At 30.4% G+C, this 14,516-nt stretch overlaps 3 protein-coding genes across 4 annotated transcripts; 1 reads left to right on the top strand and 2 right to left on the bottom strand.

Annotated features, from left to right (window-relative positions):
• The first annotated feature begins 217 nt into the window (after positions 1-217).
• LOC140825374 (glutaredoxin-C4) lies at positions 218-2,985 on the top strand. Its single transcript, XM_073187117.1, has 5 exons — positions 218-525; positions 978-1,051; positions 1,589-1,687; positions 1,764-1,822; positions 2,759-2,985. Exons 1-5 carry the CDS (start codon positions 341-343, stop codon positions 2,816-2,818), a joined length of 477 nt encoding a protein of 158 aa, XP_073043218.1. The 5' UTR covers positions 218-340; the 3' UTR covers positions 2,819-2,985.
• Positions 2,986-3,058: 73 nt separating this feature from the next.
• On the bottom strand, positions 3,059-6,927 carry LOC140825372 (replication protein A 32 kDa subunit A-like). Of its 2 annotated transcripts, XM_073187116.1 has the most exons (11): positions 6,788-6,927; positions 6,306-6,408; positions 6,107-6,217; positions 5,517-5,614; positions 5,228-5,269; positions 5,065-5,142; positions 4,713-4,794; positions 4,497-4,574; positions 4,322-4,401; positions 3,316-3,384; positions 3,059-3,225 (listed from the first exon to the last, which is right to left on the bottom strand). In XM_073187116.1, exons 2-11 carry the CDS (start codon positions 6,396-6,398, stop codon positions 3,144-3,146), a joined length of 813 nt encoding a protein of 270 aa, XP_073043217.1. In that variant the 5' UTR covers positions 6,399-6,408; positions 6,788-6,927; the 3' UTR covers positions 3,059-3,143. The 2 variants fall into 2 exon arrangements, with proteins under 2 accessions (XP_073043217.1, XP_073043216.1); XM_073187115.1 differs by lacking the exon at positions 6,788-6,927 and having other exon boundaries at positions 6,306-6,640.
• Positions 6,765-8,322, bottom strand: LOC140825371 (uncharacterized). Its single transcript, XM_073187114.1, has 3 exons — positions 7,834-8,322; positions 7,282-7,429; positions 6,765-7,139 (listed from the first exon to the last, which is right to left on the bottom strand). Exons 1-3 carry the CDS (start codon positions 8,299-8,301, stop codon positions 6,910-6,912), a joined length of 846 nt encoding a protein of 281 aa, XP_073043215.1. The 5' UTR covers positions 8,302-8,322; the 3' UTR covers positions 6,765-6,909.
• Between the last annotated feature and the right edge of the window lie 6,194 nt (positions 8,323-14,516).

The following is a 14,516-nucleotide window of genomic DNA, read 5'->3' as shown; positions in this document are numbered from 1 at the left end:
TATAATATAATATAAATTAGTAAATAAACAAATAACTATTTAAAATAGAAATCTAGATATCATTTTTTTCAGGTTAGAGTTTTTTATATATATAATATAATTTACATCAACTCAAACATAAAAATTATTTGAAAAATTACTCTCTTTTAAAAAATTCCATCTAGTTTCTTGACCGAATCTCCATTTTTTATTTTTACTGCGGGGCTGTGAAATATAAATATAATTCTTCCCTAAATGGGAAGGTGGAAGATCCAAATCAAGCCACTCACTCGTATCTAAACCTACTAACCTTTATCTCTGAGGAGAACTTGGGCGAATTCAGCTCCGATTGCATTGGGAAATGGCGAAATTGGGTTTCCTTCCATCATTTACGGTATCAAAATTGCTACTTCTCTTCGCAATTACATTACTGCTAACTCTGTTGTGGGAATCGAATGTGGAAGCAAAGCCCAAATCTCCAGCAGCATTCGTCAAAAAGACCATATCTTCTCGTTCAATTGTTATCTTCTCCAAATCTTATTGCCCGTACGAATGGAGCCCTTTTCTCTATTTCGTTTCTTTGTAATCGTGGAACTCTTTTTTTTTTTTTTTTGTGGAACTCTTTATTACTTAGGTTTTCTTTTTAATTTCACATCCTTCTTTTTGTTATATTTTTTTGGTTCATCCTGATCTGCTATCAGGATTCAGGATATAAACCGATATTTGATTATTAACAATTAAAACATGTTCTATTAGTTATGACTTTCACGTCCTTATTGGTTCTGTAAGAAGTTGCCTTGCAATCTGTATCTGGGTAGAACATGTTTTAAGTTTTATATTACTTGGCTCTAAGTTGTGAATTGCTACGGTTCATGGGAATTTGGCATTAGCTTGAGATGTACGAATGATTCTTGTAACTTAATTTATTCATACACGGCAGTAATCTTAAATTTATAATGTTGACATTGTACCCTTTTGTTGTTGTGATTGACATACAGATACTGCAGAAGGGCAAAAGCTGTCTTTAAAGAGTTGAAGCAAGAGCCGTATGTTGTTGAACTTGATGAGAGAGGTTTGTTCTTTAGAAGCTGTATTCTTATCCTCCGATTGTGTACATATTGCTGCTATCGTGTAGTATCGATTGATATCAAACTAAGGATGTGAATGATTAGCTTAAGTCGAGCTCAAGATCTAAAAGGACAAAATGAGCTTTACCTAAAGCTCATCGAGTCTAAAATACAATAGCTCGAGCATGTGAGCTCAGGTTGGGTTCATAGATCTTCTTTTATGAACATGTTTGTGGGCTCAGACCATGAGTTCTTTGCAAATTAGGATTTATGATTGTGTTATAAATTATAATCATGAAAGTATTCCGGCTGACAGTTCTGATCAAATCTAATAACGATCAATTGATCTCGTGTCAAGCTAACAGTTCTGCTATCCTAGTCGAAGAATGCATCAATTAAAAATTTGGAGTAATAACATGAATTAAAGGGTGGCAAGTAGAAAGACAGGGAAATAGGAAACCTGGAACAAACTTCTGCGGGTTCTTACTTTCAGTTAGATTCTTGTAAGGTTACTGGGTGTTGTCCTTATAAAATGTGTGCAGAGGATGGAGCAAACATTCAAGATGCTTTAAGTCAGATTGTAGGGAGGCGAACCGTACCACAGGTTTTCATCAATGGAAAGCACATCGGTGGTTCTGATGGTAAATTCTTGTCCCAAGTACTCGACTACAAATTTATTTCCTCCTTGTGTAATAATTTGAAAAAATTACATCACAGATACTGTTGAAGCATATGAAAACGGCGAACTCGGAAAACTTCTTGGCATTGCTGCAGAGGTAAAAGAAGATCTTTGAGCTTGTTGTGTTACCTTTTTCCATGGAAACTATACTCTTAAGATGCCGTAGATTTAGTTTCTTTTGGCTATTGAACATTGGTCTTCATTTTTGTGGACAGATATTCTAGCTTCGTAATGATAATAATAGATAAATTTTCCTATAGCGTTTTACTCGGTGGATAGTTTCAAAGGTTACGCTGAGATGACATGAATTGTTGAATTCGTAAAGAAGTTGATATGATTTAGGAACTTGAAAACACATCTAATGGGATTTTGGTCCAACAATAATGAGATGCACGATTGACTAATTAAACTAGTTGTTAATTGGGGAGTTTGGATATATTATTGTAGCTTAAAAAAACACTTTAAATAAGTTCAACTTTTAAAGTACATATATTTAAAAAAACAGAAGTGGATTTAACCTTTGGATGAATGTAAAAAGGGTTGGTTTTTATTTTTATTTTGAATAGAAATATAAATAGAAGTATTAGCTCAAAAATCAGAAATTTGAACTTACGCACTTTTTATATGTTTTTTAAAAATAGTTTTTGTAGTCACTCACTCTATTTTTTTAAAAAAAAATGATTTTAACTTGATGACTTTCCCAATTAATCGTATTCTGGATGAAGTTCTTGAATTTGTAAAAGATTTGCAACTACTTCAGGTTTATCAGTGAAGGGTTTACAAAACAAAAACGTAAAAATGCGCATCAGTCCAATGGTTGGATATCGACTCATAATTTATTTCACCAGTAAAAAAAATATTTGCTATCAATTGGACACAGATATTAGAACATTGAAGAATGATTTGATAAATAAATTTTAAATGATTTTTATAATTCAGAATTTAAATCTGTTGCATCAATTGATACAAAGTAATTTTGCATCCATAAAATTGTAGAAACGTCTAAATTGTAGTTTCAAATATTTCAATCCAGACGCATTCTAAAAAAATCGCAGTCGGGCCACAGAGGGAAGAAGATACGTCAGGAAATTAGTAAGTTGCCATTACCTGCAGAACTGCCAAACAACTTCCTATTGGTTTGCTTAATTTAATTTGAAGGATTGTTGGCCCTGTTTCAAATAACAACAGACTCTACGTCCATTCTACCGGTATCAACAAAATAGAAGCATGATTATAATAAGATATATTTGGAAACCAGCAGCAAGTTCGTAAGAAGCTAACTACCATGCTAAAAATATTGTTGTGTCATACGACAGTGTATGACTAGTTATGTGAATATCTTCCATTTGCAAGAAACAACCATAGATATATTCAGGGAGGAGAAAGCCTCGATGCAGACCTCATACCAATTGGCAAACTTAACCGGCTGTGGACTTGTAGTGAAACTCATCAATTGTAGAATAAACCAACCCCTCTGATTCAAGAGATTCCATAGTTTCTCTGTCAAGATAAAAACATTGGTTAATATGCTACCGGTTGCTTCTCGAAAAATCTCCCCAACACATGATAGAGAGGAGAAAGTGAACATACAGAATTTTTTCTTGGGAAATTTTAAGCTTTTGCGCTATTTCATTCCGGTGAATTCCTTTTTCCTGTGCACTGAAAATGGAAAGAACTCAGATACGGTCAAAAAACAAAATTGTGATGACAGAACCATGAAAAATAATTTATAGAATCGTAGATCAGAGAAAGTGTCAATCATCCTTGAGAGATTCCAGGATTACATTATAAGCATGTACAATTGGAACATTACATGCCTTTTGCTACCAATAGGCCAGAAACTAGTGAAATTTTTGTTTTTGAAACCCAAAACTGGTCGCTCATTACAGTGACAAACCTGATGTTATATACCTGTTCATGGAGTTCACATTCTGTTCGCTAGGAACAGTAGATGCTAAAAGATTATTCGATAATAAAATATATAATTTTACTTAGGGTCATACACCACTGATGTTAGTATAAAAACATAGAGATGTGGCTACTGAACTGCGAATTTTTTCAAGGATCTTCCTGAATTTGAGGGGAGTTATAGATGAATGACATGCTTAAAAGCTGATCCCGATGATGAAGCTGTGGCCAATCTGTAACCATCAATGATTTACTCAATCCTGATGTTTATATACTCCAGATTTTAGTAAAAACAGTCAAATGTAATTATGCATTTAAGTACGCCGGAGTTTGTTGTCACATTCAAGGGATTGAAAGTCTCAATTCACTCATAACACCTTCAACTATTCAGAAACCATATTAGACGAGACCAAAGTCTGACAACACTTTAAACGTATACCTCAAGATGTTTATATATTTTTCAGGCTCATAGTACATGCCGACACAAACTAGCCGAAATGAAATTATAACTAGTCGCAGCGAGTTAAACAAAGACGTTACATATGCCCACCTTTTATCCACTTAATTATTTAATTTAAATTTTCATGGAATTGCCTTATGCATGCACATCGACAAACAGAGGTACAAGTACATCTCAAGACACGCTAACATGAATCTTGCACCAACGAGCAGTTCTTAGATGACTTACAGGGATGACGGTTGTTGCAGATAGTCCAAAACCATCTTATCTATGTTCCCGAGTCCGTCCAAGTTGTACTCCTGAGAGACCTAGATAATAAAAAATAAACAGAAGATGCAGGTCTAAGGCAAATTTTTGCAAATTCAGGATACTCATAAGAAAACAAGTCAAGATGTGAACTAACTTGACTAGACAAGGAAGCATTGTAGGGCTTAGGAGTTCCAATAACCAAGGAAGATGAAGAGAGGCCAGAAACACCACTCTGTATATTGGCACCGATATTATGAAACTAAACTGTTGATTTTTTATTTAATTAAAATAAGAAAATTGGAAACAAGCATAAATTTCAATTTCTCCGACAAATTTGCATGAGAAACGTCTGTATTAAACAGGATAATACCTTTATTCCGTGATTGGAGGAGCAGTGGGCATGTATGCACTCAATAAAATGGTTTGCTACCTCATTATAATTAGTCACGGGCCTGGAAGGAGGAAAAATTCAATATCCCATCATCAAATGTGGATTGAAAAATGTTTTCTTGCAGTAAGGGGAGTAGTAGGGGACATGGTGGCATGGCAGCCAAAATTCACAAAGACATCGGAACAATTTGGCTTTTAGGTGGCTAGAATTTCCTTTTCGTTCTTGTAGATAGGCTTCTTGGGCCTAAAAAGTAAAATACTTCAACTACTGGCATCCAAAATGACGCAGGAAAATTGCCCAATTCCTTCATCCAGTGCTAATAAAAAATTACCTGATTGCATATACCACCACCTGCCTTCTACCCTTGACACTCTTCAAATGTCCATGAACTCGAACATAAGTTTCATTCCTGCTTTAGATCAAACAAGTAAGGATTCAAAGTAAATAAAAGCATCCATAGCTAAGAGATTGAAGAACGAAAACTTGAATGTTACGTTAATCCTTCCACTTCCTTGGTATCCTGAGAATCATTTATCCTGGGAATCACACAAGTATGCCCATGTTAATCCACGGTCAAACAGAAACAAATATCTCATAAGCATAGGTAAAGAGTAACATTGACTGTGTAAGGTCACTCGAGAACTCCGCAATCTATCAAGCATGAAACAGACACAAACCTAGGAATCAAATTTAGAGGTTAAGGCAGGGGGAAATTTCATGTATTTTAGCAGACCGAAACTTATATCTTTATCATTTCCCCTCACCAATGGGTCCAATACTTACCACATATGGCAGCCAATTCGGCCGGTACCATCATCAATCACAAATGAGACATCAGTAACCCTTTCAGACTTGTCATATGTCATTCCAACCAATTTTACCTACAAAAGCAAAACAAAATTTGACAAATGATACGCTCACATCTTATGCACTGAAGCTGGGGCAAGGAAAGATCATTGAAACGAACAAAAATTCTAGTGCTGGTTTCTGATGGAGTTTACATGGTCCAACAAAAAAAAAACAAGGTACTGAATGGTGGTGCCCAAACCCAATTACCCCTAAAATACTAGGTAGATACGGGTTCTCCTTGTACTCGTAAAGCACTTTTCATAAGCAATAAAACAACTTTCGCTAAGCCAAGGTCTTCACTTTTTTATATTAGCAGATTTTTACATCTATCGTGTTTTTGTCTAAATTGATTTCCTTTATACGTTGTGTTGTTCTTGCGAAGCTTACTTAAATTGAAAAGCTACATTAAATTGGTGGAAACCGCATTGCTACTAGAGTATTAATCAATGAAACCCCGAGTCCCAAATAGAAAAGAAAAAAACATCGGTTTAATTTTGCAAACGTGAAAAGAAGCTTGCACTCACATTATAGACATCAACACCGTCGATGAGGTAACCGGATTTATCATCTGCTGAGGGACTCGCTTCAATCAGTTGCTTCACAGTAACGGGATACATAGGTTGATTATCACGACTCTGCTCAGAAAATCACAATCATTATACAAAAATTACCTTGATCTAATTACTACAATCGGCGTTTTTGTGTGAGTTTTAGGGCAATTACCTTGGCCGAAGTGGGGGATGGATCAGACGTTTGAGAAGAGATGAAGCCGCCGGTGATGGCTGATGCATCGTTTTGGCTGCTCCCGAACATCATTCTGTGGTTCCTGCGGTGGCGCGTGTGAAATTGAGAAATAGAGTTGAAAGTATTTGTTATGGAGGTATTGAATGGAGGACTTCAAGGAATTTCCGCGCCTTTTTCAATGTTTTCCCGCCATTTTCATTGCCTAATTTTTTTTATAAATATAATCTTATTGTTTTGGTATTTAAAAAGTTTATGTGAGTCGGACTTCTGATATCATCCTATTTTATATTTACAGTCACGAAAATATGTATAATTTTTATTTTGCAAATGATGAATGACCTCGAATGATAGATTAACATGATTTTACGGTTTTGCTAAGTCAATATTTTAATTTTTATCATGTTCGAAGTCAAGTAACAGCTTCTTTTAAATGATATATTCAAGATCAATGGCAGACTTACTTGAAAACAGCTTCTCCTTGTCTACAATAACAAATTGGATGTTGCCTTTTGATCTATACTATGTTTAATACTTCTTCCACCATTGTGGCTTATAGAGAACATTATAACTTTGAAATAAACAACTATGTATATTCCAATTCCATTATATGTTTTAAAGATGCCTCCAGGATTGGAATCTTTATCATAGGCGGTTCACCCAGCAAGCCACGATACTTCTCTGGAGAGAAAACAATGTAAGCATTCCAGTTTTTGTCGAGTTCAAGATAATAGAGACGCTCTCCAGCTGCATATCCGCCCAAAAGTTGGTATGATCTCTCGGATTGATCCATCGTTTCACAAAATTCCTCTGTGCCTGCAAAAAATTTATCTGGTGACTTGTGTATTTAAGTGTACTAAAACACATCTGTCTACACATAAAAAGGAAAAAATAAAGGATTCAGGCTTCAGCAAGGGTGGAAGATGGTAGCGTGAAAATAAGGGTTGAGAAGACATACATGCAGCCTTCTCTAACTGAGTATGATATATGAATTCCAAGACTGCTGAAATCTCTTTCTCAAATTGGTGAAATGGTCCGGTATCAAAGTTCATTTTTCGCAATTTGCATAACCCTTCTCCGAGCTCCATCATTGCCCCTTTGTGGTTCTGTCCAAGAAAGGCACGTCTTAAAAAAATCAACACTTTCTATTAGTTATAATCGTTACAAATCGTAATGTTAGCCAGAAAATTATATTCTGTTCTTTATACTGAAAGATTCTGGTCTGCTTACTAATTGGTTTTGTGAAAATCTTTATGTTTAAAGCTGTTTGAGTTGAATTTGCATGTAAGTCTCAATGGAAATAATGGACTCAACAATCTTGCCGATGAACTGATGAATGATCGAAAATTGGCATTCACTTACAAGAGGAAAAGCTTCATTTACACCAGACAAAAGGGAGAGGCGCATAAACAAGTCAAATTATTGGCAATGAAAAGGGCGAGAATACTAGACAAAGATCATGTTCCCAAAAGATGACTCAATACACAAGAAATCGGAGAAAGACATCGACCTGGTTGAAGAGGTGATGAAAGCCCACTGCACATTGTAGAATGCCATGAACAAGAGTTCGTGTGGGCTCTTGGGAATTATTCCACAAACCTTCGAGAACATCGTGGCATTTGTAGTAATCCCTTTTATTGAATAGCGAAACTGCATCATCGAAACTTCCTATTTCTTCTTCGTCGTCCTCTTTTTCTTGAATGAATCCACCGCGAGTGGTGATTCGATACGAATTTAATGAAAATCGTAAAAATTTTCGGGAATGAATTATTGGGGATGATGAATAACAAGGGAAGGTATTGGCGGTGTTTGCATTGAGAATTGTGGCAATCTGTTTGGTGATAGAAGAGTTGTTGCTTGTAAGATAGGATTTGGTATAGCAGCCATTGAGAATGGCTATTTGCTGTGGCAAGAAATGTAGTACACGAGGTTGTCTTAACTTTGGTTTGTCTTGGAGTTCTTGTGGTTCATGCTGCATTTTCCGAACGAAATATCTTGTCCCATTTACTTGAGAATTTGTGTTAAAATTGAAAGGTGATTCCATACAGAGCCATTGTCGACTATTGTAATTAAAATATTACTACAAAATTATTTTAATTAAAATTCTCGTAAATTTTTTAAAATTAAATCCTATTTTTTAAAAAAATCCACTATTCTCTCTACACAAGACTAAATCCCGAAAATCTGTAAATAAGAATGAGAATGTAACGAAGATAGCATTTTCATAATAATAAAAAATAATGATAATTCGATAATGATGTTAATAATTATATAATTACTACTATTTAACCCGTGCGATGCACGGGATGATATTATTAAAAATTATTGAAAAGCAAATAGATATTTAAATTGAAAAAAAAATTATAATTATAAAAAATAAAAATAAAAACTATTTTTCGCTAATTTTAAAAAACTTTATTAAATACAACACATGTCGATTAATTTTTTTTGTTAATAATCACTATTATATAACAAAAGTTTAGATTGTGATAGCCTAAGACAATGACATGATGCTTATCGTGTTTAGTGTATTGATGTTGGCCACCAATCTTAACACATATTTAATTCTTTAATTTTCAAGAAGCAGTATATTTTTATTTTTTTAACATGTGATAAAAAATATTTTTAAATCATATTCAATAAAATTAATGTGAAATAATTTTTAAAAAATTCAGTAATTTCGTCTAAATCTACATTCACAAACAATTTTGTGACATTACACGTGTTTGGCACATTTAAATGATAACGATAATTGTTTCATCAATATCTTTATCCAAATAGGTTGTGATTTTATTTACAAAATATCTTCATAATATACATAACCACCTATTATTTCGCAAGAAAAATGAAACATGTAATCATAAGTAAATTATGTATAAATCAGAAAAGTTATTTTATTAACATTTACTATGTGTATTCCAAAACAATGTCAATAATTTTTATAATGCATCTTCTAATAAGATGTTTATTTTTTTTAGAATTGCTTTAATCATTTCCATTACGAGACATTTTATACTATCATGTATGCATGAACTTTGTAATATAGAAGAAAATTATCACATTAGTAATACGTAATAATCAAAAATTGGTACAAATATAAGAATAATATTTTTTACTTCTCAATCACGAGGCACATATTTCAAACTTAATATTTGTTGTTCTCGTTGTTTCTATATGTAGGTAGTTCATAACAACGAATAAATATAAATTTAAACGAACATTACATCTTGGAATGATTCAACTCATATATGGTGCTAAAAAGATAAGTCATTTCAGAATTCAATTTTGGAGTAGATAAATTTAGTAAGATAAATATAATAAAATTGGTTCTAATATAATATGCAATATTGCATTATTTATAATTTAAAATTCAAATATGACATCTCAAGAGACAAAAATTATATATTGGATACTTTTGACATAATTATACCATACATTAACACTTTCAAATTATAAAATCTCGAATGGCATGCATTGGGTGTCAAAAATTTCTGATTATTGAGGGTAATATACATGTTTATTAAGAGTAATTTAATGTCCATTTGAAAATCTTTTGAATATATCTCTTTTAATTTTCTTATGCTCTCTTATTTGAATTTTTAAGAAGACAATTAAAAATATACAAAATACATATGATTTTGGAAGAAAAATTCAATGTATTAATTCTTTCAAATTAAGGTAATTTCGAAACAGTGTGTATTTGAGATAAAAAATTTATGATTATTAATAGTAAATTAATGTCCATTGAAAAACCTTGATGTAGTGATAACTTTTAACACTCAACCAAATATTTTTAAAAAATATTAAATAAACTAATTAAATATCGTATTTCTTTTTTAGTAAGTAATTTAGGTAGGAAATTACTTAAAATAGCAAAATTTATTTTTGAATGATTTATCTCATGAGTGATACTGAATATTGCAATCATTTCTATTTTAAATTTATTATACAGTTTTTAATTAAACTGATTGATATAATCAATGCAAAAATTTTAATATAGTTTACGTTTTCAATAGATTTAATTTGAGTAAAAAATAAAAAACATGAATTAAATGAATTGATATAATCAATGTAAACAATAATTAAAGTGATCATTATTGCAGTACACACATATCAATATTCATTATAAATCTTTCTTTTTTTAGTAATGACATTTTGACGGGAAATTACTATTTTTGACAAAAATTTTGCTTATATATATATATATATATATATATATATTTATAAATAATATGTATTTGAGATTTAAAAAAAATTATGATTATTAAATAGTGAATTAATGTTCATTGGAACACCTTATTGTAGTGATAATTTTTAACATTCAACCAAATTTATTTTTAGAAAAATTAAATAAACTAATTAAATATTGTATTTCTTTTTTAATAAGTAATTTGGACACGAATTACTTAAAATAGAAAAATTTATTTTTGAATGATTTACCTCATGAGTGATACTGAAACATTGCAATCATTTGTATTCTAAATTTATTTATACAGTTTTTAATTAAACTGATTGTTATAATCATGGCAGAATTTTTAATATAGTTTATGTTTTCAATAAAGTTTAGTTTTAATTTGAGTAAAAAAATAAAAAAAACATATAATACATAAATTACATTTGAATTAATATAAAATTTAATTAAATTCAAAATAAAATTAAATGAATTGATATAATCAATGCAAACTATAATTGAAGTGATCCTTTATTGCCGTAATAAATCTTTCCATTTTTAGAAAGGACATTTTGGCGAGAAATTACTATTTTTAGCAAAAACTCTGCTTTTATATAGATATATAGATATAGATATAGATTTATAAATAATATGTATTTGAGATACAAAAATTTATGATTATTAAATAGTGAATTAATGTTAATTGGAAAACCTTATTGTAGTGATAATTTTTAACATTCAACCAATTTTATTTTTAGAAAAATTAAATAAACTAATTAAATATTGTATTTCTTTTTTAATAAGTAATTTGGGCAGAATTACTTAAAATAGAAAAATTTATTTTTGAATGATTTACCTCATGAGTGATACTGAACATTGCAATCATTTGTATTCTAATTTATTTATACAGTTTTTAATTAAACTGATTGTTATAATCATAGCAGAATTTTTAATATAGTTTGTGTTTTCAATAGAATTTGGTTTTAATTTGATTAAAAAAATAAAAAAAAACATATAATACATAAATTACATTTGAATTAATATAAAATTTAATTAAATTCAAAATTGAATTAAATGAATTGATATAATCAATGTAAACAATAATTGAAGTGATCATTTATTGTAGTAATAAATCTTTCCATTTTTAGAAAGGACATTTTGGAGGAAAATTACTATTTTTAGCAAAAACTCTGCTTTTATATAGATATATAGATATAAATATATAGATATAGATTTATAAATAATATGTATTTGAGATACAAAAATTTATTATTATTAAATAGTGAATTAATGTTAATTGGAAAACCTTATTGTTGTGATAATTTTTAACAATCAACTAATTTTATTTTTAGAAAAATTAAATAAATTAATTAAATATTGTATTTTTTTTTAATAAGTAATTTGGGCAGAATTACTTAAAATAGAAAAATTTATTTTTGAATGATTTAGCTCATTAGTGATACTGAACATTGCAATCATTTGTATTCTAAATTTATTTATACAGTTTTTAATTAAACTGATTGTTATAATCATAGCAGAATTTTTAATATAGTTTATGTTTTCAATAGAGTTTAGTTTTAATTTGAGTAAAAAAATAAAAAAAAAACATATAATACATAAATTACATTTGAATTAATATAAAATTTAATTAAATTCAAAATTGAATTAAGTGAATTGATATAATCAATGTAAACAATAATTGAAGTGATCATTTGTTGCATTAATAAATCTTTCCATTTTTAGAAAGGACATTTTGGCGGGAAATTACTATTTTAATTCTATCAGCTATAATCGTTACAAATCGTAATGTTAGCCAGAAAATTATATTCTGTTCTTTATACTGAAAGATTCTGGTCTGCTTACTAATTGGTTTTGTGAAAATCTTTATGTTTATAGCTGTTTGAGTTGAATTTGCATGTAAGTCTCAATGGAAATAATGGACTCAACAATCTTGCCGATGAACTGATGAATGATCGAATATTGGACATTCACGTACAAGAGGAAAAGCTTCATTTACACCAGAAAAAAGGGAGAGGCGCATAAACAAGTCAAAATATTGGCAATGAAAAGGGCCAGAATACTAGACAAAGATCATGTTCCCAAAAGATGATTCAATACACAAGAAATCGGAGAAAGACATCGACCTGGTTGAAGAGGTGATGAAAGCCCACTGCACATTGTAGAATGCCATGAACAAGAGTTCGTGTGGGCTCTTGGGAATTATTCCACAAACCTTCGAGAACATCGTGGCATTTGTAGTAATCCCTTTTATTGAATAGCGAAACTGCATCATCGAAACTTCCTATTTCTTCTTCGTCGTCCTCTTTTTCTTGAATGAATCCACCGCGAGTGGTGATTCGATACGAATTTAATGAAAATCGTAAAAATTTTCGGGAATGAATTATTGGGGATGATGAATAACAAGGGAAGGTATTGGCGGTGTTTGCATTGAGAATTGTGGGCAATCTGTTTGGTGATAGAAGAGTTGTTGCTTGTAAGATAGGATTTGGTATAGCAGCCATTGAGAATGGCTATTTGCTGTGGCAAGAAATGTAGTACACGAGGTTGTCTTAACTTTGGTTTGTCTTGGAGTTCTTGTGGTTCATGCTGCATTTTCCGAACGAAATATCTTGTCCCATTTACTTGAGAATTTGTGTAAAAATTGAAAGGTGATTTTCCATACAGAACCAAATTTTCTGATATCGACTATTGTAATTAAAATATCGCTACAAAATTATTTTAATTACAATTCTTGTAAATTTTTTTAAAATTAAATCCTATTTAAAAAAAAAAAAATCCACTATTCTCTACACAAGAATAAATCCCGAAAATCTGTAAAAAAGAATGAGAATGATTATGCCAAAGATGATTATCTTATGAAAATAAATAATATGGTTTACCATTTCAATCTACTAAACACGATTATACATGGTGGAAAACATTATGAAAGCTACGTCTCTAGCCTAAAATCCGAATATTCTTCTGGCTTGCCCCCGAGGTTTCATCACTATCGCCATGAACTTATCATCATATCATGTTCCGATGAATGATACATGATCTTTATACAAGTTTTATTATGTTTTTACTAATTATATTTTATTTTGTCCGGTTATGATGGATGTTTAGAAAAATTCAGCTTTGGGTTTGATATAAAAAAGCATGGTGACCCATTATTATTATTTTATAGTGCTTTACTTTAGCGTAGATTGAGCTTATTTACCATGAAAATGTTCGCGAATATAGTTCACCATGTGCAATTACAATCATTAAGGGGGAGTATTCATTTTATACTTTCAAATACTTTTAATAATTTTTTTAAATGACGGACTTTCGTGGAGTTGATGGATTTTTATTGACTTTTATGGAATCTCATAGAATTATAAAACAAATTTCATAGAATCTTGTAGACTTTTTTTCAAGATTTTTGTAGACTTTTTCATAGAATTATGTGAATTTTGTAGTTTATAATTGTGATTTATTTTTTATTAATTTTTTTAAAATAATTATTGGACATAGATAACCTCTTCAATTTTAAATTATTATTTTTATTTATGAATGTAAATGAATTTTACTTACTTAAAAGTTAAATCAATTTAATTTGTGAAAAACGACAAATGAACTATCCAATTTATTGAAATCAAAATTTCAATTCTTTATGTCAATTCAACATATTAATGAATAATATTTTTATAAGTTCATAATAAATTTTATTAAAAGAATACTCAAAATAATGAGTAGTCTTTTATAAAAAAAAAATCTAATCATTACTGACAATTTGATCAACATCGTTCTACATTCCATTGGCTAGGATATCCCTCCATACATTAACATTTGCTTGTTGTTGTTTTTGAGTATTAAATAACTGATCAAAGTCGTTACCTTCATAAACTCGTGCTGATGAAGACAATTGAGCTTCATTATCTAATTCAATTTGAAATTCATCAAATTGACACTTCTTTCAAAGAAAATTGTTCAATATAGCACATGCCAATACAAACGCTGTTAGGGGTGAGAAAAAAGAT

The sequence above is a fragment of the Primulina eburnea genome, chromosome 3 (genome assembly GCF_022965805.1).
Source record: "Primulina eburnea isolate SZY01 chromosome 3, ASM2296580v1, whole genome shotgun sequence".
Lineage (NCBI taxonomy): Eukaryota > Viridiplantae > Streptophyta > Magnoliopsida > Lamiales > Gesneriaceae > Primulina > Primulina eburnea.
Note: the sequence above shows the minus strand (reverse complement) of the source record. Positions and strands in the feature narration are given on the sequence as shown.